At 35.1% G+C, this 12,282-nt stretch overlaps 1 protein-coding gene across 1 annotated transcript in view; it reads left to right on the forward strand.

Annotated features, from left to right (window-relative positions):
- Positions 1 to 12,282, forward strand: part of MLLT10 (MLLT10 histone lysine methyltransferase DOT1L cofactor) — a 213,962-nt gene that overhangs the window by 187,707 nt on the left and 13,973 nt on the right. Inside the window, exons 15-16 of the mRNA XM_068986710.1 lie at positions 9,496 to 9,613; positions 10,977 to 11,049. Of these exons, the coding sequence (XP_068842811.1) occupies positions 9,496 to 9,613; positions 10,977 to 11,049 (191 nt within the window). The remainder of the gene's footprint in view (positions 1 to 9,495; positions 9,614 to 10,976; positions 11,050 to 12,282) is intronic.

Consider the following 12,282-nt stretch of genomic DNA (forward strand, 5'->3'; position numbering starts at 1 on the left):
TTTATTTTCACTTTACCCAAAGCCTCTAATAGTCTCAATGTTTTGAGAAAATTCTAACAAAGACAAATGTCTAACTATAAGCAACTAGTTAAGTAGTTGTTTGTAAGTTGCTGTAAACTCATGCTTTATGTCTGTGTGCATAAATTACATTGTATGGGCCTTTAGAGTATACCTAGGCTTTTCCAGCATATCCTGTAATCTGTACATCAAAGCATAGCATTGTTGTCTTTAAAGTATGTAATGGTGAAGTGCAAACAGTCACCTTTTAATTAGGTCAAGAATTGGAATAGTTAGCACAGAAAAACAGTAGTTTAGTTTAGTTAGCTAAACAGTAGTTTAGCACAGAAAAACAATGGCACGATTAGTGGTATTGTCTTTGACAATTTGGTGAACTTATCAACCTGAGCAAGGGGAATTTGACTAGTTTAGGAGAGTTTTTCTCTAGCTCATGTCACTAGCCTTGGTGAGGTAGGCATAATCACTGGGGTTTGGGGTTAGAGAGGGTGAAAGGATAAATGAGAGAATGGCCTTTATAAATAGTTTTATCTCTTTTAATTAAGTGTAACCATATGCTGTTGATAGCTTTATATCCTTGGAAAGAGTCTCACATGAACATTTTCAATGTGCGTTTTTCTTTCCTTTCTTTATAAAAGTCTGTTTTAATTACTCTCTCGTTAATTCCAGGCTGAATTAAGCAAAAATCTCATTTCTTCCCATTCATTATGTTTGTGGTTTTGAGGGTTGGCATTAGGGAGATGTGTGGGGGAAGTGGTAGGGAACAGAAATTTATGGCTAGAGGGAAAATTCCACTTCACATATGACTCAACTGAAGAACAAAGAAATCATAGTTGCAAGTAATCCAGGATTCAGTCCAATTAAAATCTTCACTGTTTATCCTCTTTCCCTGTTGCAGTAAGATGGGTAGCTTATAAATATGATCATCCAGTGAGACATGCTGCATGCTGAGACAGCTGCATCTATGTTTCTCTCCAGCAGTAAACGCTTTCCGCCCTCACACCGGAGCGTATTTAGCCTGGCTTAGCAGGTACTGCTCTAGCAACCATCAGTCTCCAGGCAACTGAGGCAGGTTGACCTCTGAGTTGAATCAAGTGCAAAATTATGTCAGTTTAGCTTCCTGAGACAATAGTATTGATTTTGAGTGTACAAGGTGTGAATTTTCTAGGCAATGTGCAAAGGAAAGGATACAGAAATATTTAGAATAAATTGAATATTTAGATAGAACTCCTAAAATTGTGATGCACTTGGTAATTTAATCTTCTTTTCAAAACAACACGTTTATTTCTGTTTATATATAGGCCTTATATGTTTTTAAATCATACAATTCAGTGTGTTTAACCCATTTTAGCCTTTTACTTAGAGTTTCTTTATAGGTAGTTGATTGAAAAGTGAAAAGAGTAGTGCTTACACACTTTTAAAGTGTGTAAATTAAAACTATTAATATGTAAAATACAATTGTAGAAGACTTGTTACACAGTTACTGAGAAAACCATCATAGCAGCAAGCAAATATTTTAAAGAAGTAAACAGAGAATAGAGGTGTTAAATTTGAACAGTGTTTTGACTTTTTTCCTTTCCCTCCCAAAAAGTTGATGAAAGTCGTCATTTTTAGTGATGGTCTTGGTACCAGCAGGATAAAAATCCGGAGATCATTCTTGATCTTTCTGGCCTTGGTTTTAAGTAAGACAAGCAGACCTCTTTATTTGGTTTGTTTGATGTCTTAAGGATTGTTCCCAGGCAAGTGGTCGGGGATATATAATCAGAAAGAACTAATAGAAATTAAAAACTGAGACTAGATTTGTGCCTTTAATGGGGCAAAAAGGAGACACTTGTTAAAATTTTGGAAGAAAAAGTCTAATGCTTAACACCCCTAATTTGAAGGGAAAAAAAACTTTTAAAAATGTTTGCTAGCCTTGTTTCATGTTGTTTGATATTAAATCCTTTTCTTTGATAAACTTGTTTTTAGGGTGATTATTGGTTCACAGATATCAGCAGTGTATGACATTACAGTTACAAGTATAGTTTCTTAACATTCCTGGAAGATAGAACTGCTGTCCGTGTGGTGTTTTTAATGGTGGGTGCTCTGCTCTTGTTGTATCATCGGTGGAGATAATAGATTAGTTTCTATAGCTGTGCCATTAATTTTTCATTTTGCCTTTCAAATTCCAGTTTCCCAGCTCTACATTCATTCTGTTTTGTGTTTGGGAGAAATGCAGGTGCTTTTGTTTGAAGGATTACTATAGTAGAATTAAAGGCAGAATGTAATGAAAATAATTGTGTTCTAACATCCTGCATTGAGTTTTGCTTTTGGATACAGTCTTTGGGTAAATTATGGTTTCTTGTTTCCTCTATGTTACTATTATACAAATGATACAGTTTAAAAGTAATTTAAATGAAGCAACTTTTAAGGTTTATTTATGAGATATTTAGTCAATGCAGATAAAGTGAAGTATTTTAAAGGAATAACTTAGCAAATACTGATTTGCAGATTTCTTTGAGACTTTTGCTTCAAGGGCTGTAAGTTTGGTGTGTCTGTGTGGTGTGGTTGTGTGTGCTGGGGAGTTATTGTAGATCTAATTTTGGTTTCCTTTCGGATAATGTTTGGTAGGACACTTTGCTATTGTTTGGAAAATGCTTCAGTTTCCCAGGCAGATTCACCTGTCTTTGAAGGAGCTCTGACTTGATTGGTCAGAATAAAAGTTTCATCTGTCTTAAACAATTGCAACATGACTTAAAATTTTACAGGAGTTATCTTTCTGAGCAGAAAAGGTTTTAAAAGTGCTTTCTAACATTTCTTACTATGGATGATAAAGAGGGTAAGGGACATAGATGATGAGTCTCTGTCGAAAAAAGATGTTTGGAATTTTACTGTGTCTGTGTGACACAATCCAAAATAGCAGAAATTGGGTCAGAAACCCTAGGTTCCTGGAACATTACCACTACTAGTGTGGTGGTGGGTGGATCTTTTACATTTGTGGGTTTTAATTTTTTTCATATGTGAAATGGAATATTTTAAATACCTATTCTACCTGCAATACAGGTATATTTTGAAGTTCAAATGAGAAAAGTACTTTGCAGACCATAATTACTTTGGAATTCATAGTCACTGCATTGATATTACAGTTGTTATAGCACATTTTGAATTTCAGCTCTTATAGAAACAGCCTGATTGCCAGTGAGAAAATTGTACAGAAGCACTTCCTTTACTAAAGATAGTGTTAAACTTTTCTGTTAAAACTTACAATTTCATATTACTATAGACAGATGAATTTTAGTCATTTTACATATAGCTGTTGAATGAGATCTTTTCCATTCTTCAATTATTTCAACAGCCTATTTAGGGACTTGATAATTTTCCCTCCAAAAGATAAGTGATATGTTGATTAGATATTAACCAATTAGAAACCTGCTTAGAGTTGGTGGTTATTCTGTACAGTCCTGTTGTCCAATCATAAGTGTTCATTAATGGTTTAACTACAATTTAATCCTCCCACGACTTTGTAGAAACTCAATTGTGGGGCATTTCAGCATTAGCCTAAACAATGGTTTTGAATACGTTAAGCTCCTAACAATTAGGGAGCAGTTTGGGGCATTGAATAAAGTGGAATGATGCAATTGAACCTGACAGCTTTAACAGTCAGCCTACTCATGGGACCTGAAAGTTGTTCACACTTGGTTTCTTCTCTCATCACACGCAGAGCATTAAAGCCCAATGGTGGTAGCTGACACAGAATTGGGTCTGTTATCAGGGTACATTTTACAGTAGAAAGTTAGAATTGAGTTAGAGAACACATAAAACTTTCCATTGTTCTCGAATTTTTCATGGAAACCTTTGTAGTCAAACAAATTGTGTGTAAATTGTCATTAAAATATTTGAATTCTTATAGTATATTTGCAGTATTGCTGTGTTATTGCTATGTTATTAGAAAATATATAGATTAAAATGTCATTGTATAATGAGATATTCTATCTAATTTTTCTCAGGGAAATGTTTTGCTTTTTGAAATATAACCATGTTCATATAAGAATATAATTGGCAATTTATATTTGCTAATGAAGTTACTGGAAAAGATGGAAGCCATAATAGCTTCGGAAAATAATTTTAAAATAGCACGGTAAAATTTGAGTGCTTACTGTGTGTCGTGCATTCTTCTCAGCCCTTCTATACATCAACTTAATTTCTCATAATATTCTTAGGAGGTAGTTACTATTTCATATCTCCATTTTTACAGATGGAGCTTAAAGACAGAGCTTTAGTGCCCCACCCAAGCAAGGTGGGATAGGTGGGCTTATGGCAGATACAGTGATAATGAAAAGTTTTTCCTTGTAAGAGTATACATGAAGTAGGAGTATTTAAAATAATACTGCTTAGTGAGCTGATATTTTGGAAGAATGCAATTTAAAATCAGGAATTAGAGTTGGAAAGTTTGAAGAGGAAGCTACTGTGTTTTAGAGCTTGTTTGCATGATTTGACTTTAATGTTTATTGACAGGTTAATTGTGCATTTTTAAAAAATGCTTGCTCTTCCTATATGATTCAAGCATGAAGTTTCATATTCACCTCTAGATGATATATTGCTATGATACTTTTCAAAGGTGAAATTTTGATAGGTACTAATTTTAGTACTAATTTTACTTCTTTATACTTTATCATTCTGCCTTTACCAACAGTGGGGAGGGGGAAAAAACTATCAATACTCACTTTTCAGTCTGACATTCAGATAATTGAATAGATTTAGCCTGATTTTCTTCCCCCTCCACAACTAACTCCTTTAGAATGAGCCAGGTGCCTAGGAATTTGATAGATTCACTTCACTCTACAACTACAATCCTTTTAAAAATTTCTCTGTGGTCATAAGCAGACATTTGAAATATTAATAGGTGAACTATTAATAGGAAATTTCAAGCTGAAATGTCATTTTAATCTTGTTAATATTTTAATAGGGTATGTCAGTCTACTTAGGATTCTTTGATTTTGAGTGTAAATACTACCTTGGTAGTGGCTTACATGTCTTTCTAGATGCCTAGCATAGCATAGTAGTCTAAATTTGCTAAGGGTATTCTCTTTCTTGGGTGAAAAAGTGAAAGTCACTTAGTTGTGTCTGCCCTTTTGCAACCATTCCCTTCTCCAGGGGATCGTCACGACCCAAGGGTTGAACCCAGGTCTCCTTGGATACCTAAGCATATTTTGCTTCAGTGTGACTTAGGTTTACCTCAGTAATTATTAAGTTTACTTCTGCTTTACTTTGCTTTGGGTTCATTTTTTAAAATAATTATTACACTTACTAAGACTGTTACTAGGATTTTGGAACAGGTATAGTATAACATCTTGCGTGTAAATGGTTCCTTCTTGGGGAGAGAAAAAACCCAAGATCATATATTTGGAAGTGAATCTTGACTAACACCTCTTTTTACATTTTGGGTACATTACTTCATTTCATCAAAATACCATAAAGCCAAGTAACCAGTTTTTTGCAATCATATTCTTTTTTGTTTTAGTGTTTTATTTTGAAATAATTTTAGGTATATGGAAAAGTTGCAGGAACAGTGCAGAGTTCATTTGTATTATGGATACTTTCACTCAGCCTCCCCAGTGTTTTAACAGCTTATATTCTTTATAGTGCCAACAGGCTCAAGAACATATTTGCCCACAGTAGACATTCTCCTTTCCAGGGCAAGATAGAATTGAAATACCATAAGGTGTGTACTTACTTCCAAAAACAAGTAACACTTTCTTTTTTGTGGGTAATTGAAGTATAGTTGATTTACAGTGTTGATTTAATTTCAGGTATACAGCAGAATGATTCAGTTGTGGTATGTGTGTGTATATAATCTTTTTCAGATTCTTTCCGCTTATAGATTACTTCAAAATACTGAGTGAAGCTCCCTGTGCCTCACAGTATGTCCTTGTTGATAATCTATTTTATATATAGTAATATGTATATGTTAACCCTAGTTTATCCCCCTCCTCTCCCCCTTTCTCCTCTGGTAACCATAAATTTATTTCTATGTCTGTGGCTATATCTTTGTTTTGTATGTGAGTTCATTTGTATCTTTTTTTTTTTTTTATTCCACATATAAGTGATATCAATTCCCTTGTGGTTCAGACAGTAAAGAATCTGACTATAATGCAGGGGACCCAGGTTTGATCCCTGGGTCAGAAAGATCCCCTGGAGAAGGCAATGGTATCCACTCCAGTATTCTTGCCTGGAGAATTCCATGGACATACGAACCTGGTGGGCTGTGGTCCATGGGGTCCCATAGAGTTGAACATGACTGAGCAGACTAACGCATAAGCAATATCATAGGATATTTGTCTTTCTCTGTCTAGCTTTATTTCACGTAGTATGGTAATCTCAAGATGCATCCACGTTTCTGCAAATGGCATTAATTCTTTTTAATGACTAAGTAGTAGTCCATTCATCTGTTGACAGACATTTACATTGCTTCCTTGTAAATAGTGCCGCTGTGAACACTGGGATGCATGTGTCTTTTCAAATTATGGTTTTCTCCAGATATATGCCGAGGAGTGGGATTGCTGAATCATATGACAGCTCTGTTTTTGGTTTTTAAAGATCTGTACTTTTCTCCATGTGGCTATACCAATTTATATTCCCCCATCAGTGTAGGTTGTCTCTTTCACTTTTCCTTCTTTATTGCTACTAACAGTTGTAGAATCTTTTAGCTAAAATGTTGGGAGTCTCTTTGCTCTTAAGTTTCCTGCAGAGTTATCAACATTTTCCAGCAGTAACCTTTGTAAATATCATTTCAGAAATGTTGGCCAGTGTCAGACATTTGTAGAGTCTTTGCTAGCTCATATTACCTGCTAAAAATGATGGTAATGACTTGAATTTAATGTAGAGTGGTTTAGGTGCTCTCATATACCACAAAACCCTAGATGGTTAAAAATTAGTAATTTTCAATCTCTCTTGGAAATTTCTTACTTAGATAAATACAATAATTTTAAAAACTACCTGGTAGTTTTTAAACATTAAAAAAATTGAGGGAAATTTGTCATTCAGGATAATGAATGTATTTCTAATTTTTTTTATTATTAATTTTACCTTTGCCTACCATCTTTATAAAATCCATACTTTCTTGCTTTGAAATTGTGCTAACGATGATTTATCCTCTTCCTGATGGTAGTCTTTATGGAAATGAGTTACGCTGTGCTGCTTTGCATTTTGAGCCGTTAGTGTAGTGGGTGGAGTGTGTGATTGAAAAAGTATGATGATTTGGAGACTACATCAAGAAATTTGAAGCTTACAGGGATAAATATAAAGCCCTTGACAGAAGGAACCCTTCCTGAAAGAGAATAGGATCTTTGATTCTTATCAAGAGACTAAGGAAGCTCATGAAGCTGATAATTGGAACTGGAAAAGCAGTTTAACTAGTGTGATAATAGTTTGGATTCAGCCAGTGGATGAGTGCACTAGCACAAGAGTCAGAAGGCTGGAGTGCAGGTGTGGCGACCCTTCCTGCCCGTGCTCGGAGCCAGGCCCGGCCAGCACTCGGGAGCGTGCTTCTTGCTCGTATTTTTCTCTCTCCTCTCCTGCTGTCAGCTGTTACTTCTTGCTGCCAACAAAGTGTCTCAAGATATTACTTTTTCTCCCTCTTTCTAATTAATTTTCCACTTCTAATCTGTTATATGCTTAGTTGATCTTTTTAGAATTCTGTCTAGAGTAAGAGTAAATTGGCTCTGCAAAGGACTCTTTTAAGTGTGAGGTGCCCAAGATTTTAAACTGGGTTTCTAGTAACATCTGGTCTTTCTGTTTGTCTCTGGATTTTTTCTCATTCTAAGTTATTTTATGAGTAGCTGATTCCCAAGCAGTTAACTTTTGAAGAGGTTAAAAGAAAAGTCTTCCTATCTTTCCGTTGCTGACACATTTTATATATTCTATGCATGGTAAGTGTCTAGTGTGATCTTCAGATTAAAGGGATGACTTAGCTTTTGCTGAGGGCTAATTGATTTTGAAACAGGACTGTATAATCCAGACTACTGACTTTGTATACATAGCTTTAATGAGAAGAAAAATGAATCCCAGAAACTGACCAATTGAACTTGGACATTATAGTATGAACTATGAAGTATACCCTTTGAGACAATGGAAAGCAAGGATAGGATTCTATGTCACGGAGACTATTCCTGTGACTTGTAAAGTCTAGTTTTTATGTTGAGTAAGTTGGCTAGAGGCCAAATATTAATGTCAGGGTCTGAGTCTTTCCAGAAGCACAGTTTATTGTCTGTAATATTTTGCTTGTTGTCACTGCTTTGTCGTCTTGGTCTCTTTTGTGCAGTTAAACGTGTCAAAATGTTCTACATCTTGTTCTATTGTTAATCAGCTTATTTATATTAAAAACACCTCAATTCTTTGAAATTATTTTCCAGAATTTTGTTTTGCAATAACTACACAATTATTTCATTTTACAAAAGTTTAAGTTTTGATTTCACTTCATGAAAAAGAAAAATCTACTTTGAAATGTGTGGTTCTGTTAAATCTGAAAAGTATTTCAGACTAGTGATAGCCTTCTGTGAGTTAGCAGTGTTTTGTGTACAAGAGATTTGCTTCCAAAATGCCACATTTTTGAGGTTATAATATTCTTGGAAAGTGGGAGAAAGTATTCACATCAAAGAAGGCATTTTTATTACATTGGATTACGCAAGACTTTGGCCAGCCTCCTTAGCTTCATCTGTTTAAGGGTTCATTTTCGCTTGTTTGGCACAAGTCCCAGTAGAGGCCTTCAGAATTGTGGTTAGCAACATGAATGAATTACAAACTGTGGACCAGCTCTTCAGTTCGCAGAGCTGGCTTACTGCCAAAAAGACAGTGCCTTATATGGGGTCAGGGCAAAGCTGTGATTCGTTGAGCCCTGCATTGTATAGAAAACATACTTGTGATGCCTGTTTGCTTTCTTTTAAAATAAAAACAAAACAAAACAGAAAAAGCAGCAGGCTTCCAAGTCTATCAAAATAGGAAGTAACAAAATAGTGTGCGGGTTTTACTAATGACAGAGTTAAGCAATGGAGATATGGCTCTGTGTAGTTAAAATACTAAAGGTAGAAGCTGAACCTTTTGACCTCCTCAGGCAGCCTGTGAGGTAAGAGACTGAAGCATTTGTTAGACATCTGTTGTCTCCCTGCCCTTATTTTCTAAACGGTTTAATAAGATTAAATAACTAGTCATATGTTCACATGGTTACCAGGCCACTGGTTTTGGTATCAAATAGATACTTTGAAATTAAATCGTAAATAGTTAACTTTGTGCCAGTTGCAGTGCTCCCTCTCTCTTTTGAGTTAATGTAACTTTTCAGAAACTGGAATGTTGAAATGGTAAAACAAGAATGAAATTTGCAAAGTCAGGAAGTTCTACTTACATTCTTATGTTGAAGAAAATAGTTGTTGCTAGGTCTTTTAGGAAGGAAAGTATTAAGATATTTTATACAATAATTAATTTGTCTTTGTAATTCTTTTCATTTAGGCAAATACCTTATCTGGATCGTCTCTTAATCAGGCATCATCTCATATGTATGGCAATAGATTAAATTCAACTTCATCAATGGCAGCTCTTATAGCTCAGTCTGAAAACAATCAAACAGGTAAGGTCTCAAGAATTTTTAAACTCTAAAATTCTGTTCCCCTCCACCAAACTGATTTTTACCCCCCATCAAGCTAATTTCATTTGAAGAATCTAAAGATGTGGTTAATAAATAAAATCTAAAGGGGAGGATTGTGTGTGTGTGTGTGTACCCCTCCCCTTTTAAATGAAAAGAATTACAGTTGGAAGTAAATAGTATGCTGTGCTGCAAAATCTGTGCCTTTTTTTTACTGTCTGAAATGTAAATGTTTAAGCAGAGCCATCAGCAGGCAGGAATGCTAGTGTCTCTTGTGACTTTTGTGATTGATGTGTTCAGTGCTTAGTTCTGTGCAATGAAAGTAGCATAACACTGGGCTTTCTGTGAATAGCCTCAATCTTTATTTGCATAATTCATGAAATTGCATTACACAAACTTGGTTAAAAAAAATCCTGTTAGAGAATCTCTACAGTGTTTAGTAATCCTGTGAATTTTTACCAGTTGACATTTTGTAGCATTTGCCTCTTGTACTGTTTTAATGAGCCACTGGATTTGCTTTGTTTCTTTCCACCCTTAAGGATTTGTTGACATGTCCAAGTAGTCATGCCTGTTTGGGGGAAGGGAATGGGTTTAGCAGTTCACCAAGAATGGATCAGTCATGTCTTTACCCTTCAAGAGTCAAAGGTCACCTGACTCAGAATAAGGGGAGGACGACCTTGAAAGAGGCCAGATAGGGTGATTTTATAAGGAACTCACTGTAGGGGAAATACAAATTATTCTTCAAGCTGAGATATTGGATGTCACCTCAGGAATATCTTTAAAAAATTAATTTCTTTTTGCATACAGAATTCTGTATTCCTACTTGTCTTTGTCCATTTGGTTATTTAGTGTTACATGTAATGATCCACGTAACATATATATAATTTTAGTTTTGGTGCGTGGCTCTATGTAATACATATGTATTTTATGACTTGTCTTGGAATGTGAAGTGTTAAAATATACAAAGCATAAGGATTTGCTGTGATAAGCATACAGATTAGCTGTCCACAGCTGTGATTCATTACTTTAACCGTAGAAATTAAAAGTGGCTGAGGGGAGGGTACTGCAAATGGAAACCACGCTTCTGTGCTGTAAAATTGAAAGGAATGAAAGAATGAACATAATCCATGGCCTTCTCCACCCACAAAAAAAACGTGTGGGGACAGCGCCTTACATGCCACACTCCAGCAATTCTAAACTAGCAGCATACTAGATCTTCTACTTTTGTAGTGACTGCAAAGATAGTAGTAAAGGTTTTATGTATGTTTTAGGAAAAATCAGGGCCAGGGCTTAAAACCTCTCATCTAGTGAGAGTCACTTTATCAGCTGTGAAATATTTACACTGCAGATCAAGATCTTGGAGACAATAGCCGTAGCCTTGCTGGCAGAGGAAGCTCACCCAGAGGAAGTCTCTCACCAAGGTAAGCATTATTTGCACTGCAGAGTATCAGCAAAGGAAACATTTTGAGATTTGGAAACTTCTTTATCTCATATCAGCAGATCTTACATTTGTGAGGCTATAAAATCATTCTGTAGATAAGAGGCATGTCTGGACAGTTAAGAAGAGTGATTCTAAATTAATTTGAATATTAAACATGTGGTTAGATTTCTAAGCTTTATAAAAGACATAGCCATTTCTTGGATCTCTAATCAGTTTGAGCTCTCTTGTATATTTAGCTGCAGGTACTATTAATGTGTTAACTTGGATAATTCTTTTTGGTTATAGAATAGTCTTAAGATCTGTTAAAGCTGCAGACTCCAGGCTTTCAACTTTGGGGTCCAGTTTTAGTGCTGTTGTGGGCTATGTACTTAATCCTTTAGTCTCCAGTTCCTAATTCAGTAAATGAAGTTCTTAAGACTTGTCTCTAAAATCCCTCTAAAATTGTTTAAAATTGTTTGAAACAAAGTACAGCAAATATGCTTGTTCTGTGAAATTACCTTGGATATTATATGAGAGCTCAGATATCATTTATAATATTAATATATATGTCAGATTATTCTTGCTAACAGGACATGTTTTTATTATTTAATAGGCTGTATTTTTATTAGTTTTATTCCACTCTCAACTTCCATACCATTTTCTAGTTCTGTAATGTTAGAGAGATTTGTCCAATAACCTCTAATGTAGCTATTTTCCAATGGTGCATCAGTAGTTCCTTTTTTCCTGTATGATCCTTGGTTGAAATAAAGGTCATATTTTTCCCAGTTGAACTCTTCAGAAAATTAAATATTATTCTTTTGAAACTAGGAGTCTGAAGTACACAGTTAAAACATCGTCAGACCAATCTGTAATTTATGCTGTGCTATTTTATTCTTTTTTTCCTCAAAGGAGAAAGTTAATGGATTTTTTTGCTTGTATGTTTAGTGGAAGAAGCATCTCTGTGTTCTTATAAATTTAAAATATCATACTGGCAACCCTAGAAATTAGTTAAGATTCCTTAGTGCTATCTTGCTATTGTGTGGTTCTTTGTGTTTCGTTCACTAAATAGGATTTAACACCAAAAAATGGCACTAAATTACTTTTAGCACATATTTCTGAGTGTATATTATTCTTTAAAAATCAGCCTGGAATAAAATAGCCTAAATTATCCTGGCAATAATGTACTATTTGGGAAGGGACAGGCAGCTGTATGTATAGCACTCAATGGTTACAT

This window comes from Capricornis sumatraensis, chromosome 15 (assembly GCF_032405125.1).
Source record: "Capricornis sumatraensis isolate serow.1 chromosome 15, serow.2, whole genome shotgun sequence".
NCBI classification, from domain to species: domain Eukaryota; kingdom Metazoa; phylum Chordata; class Mammalia; order Artiodactyla; family Bovidae; genus Capricornis; species Capricornis sumatraensis.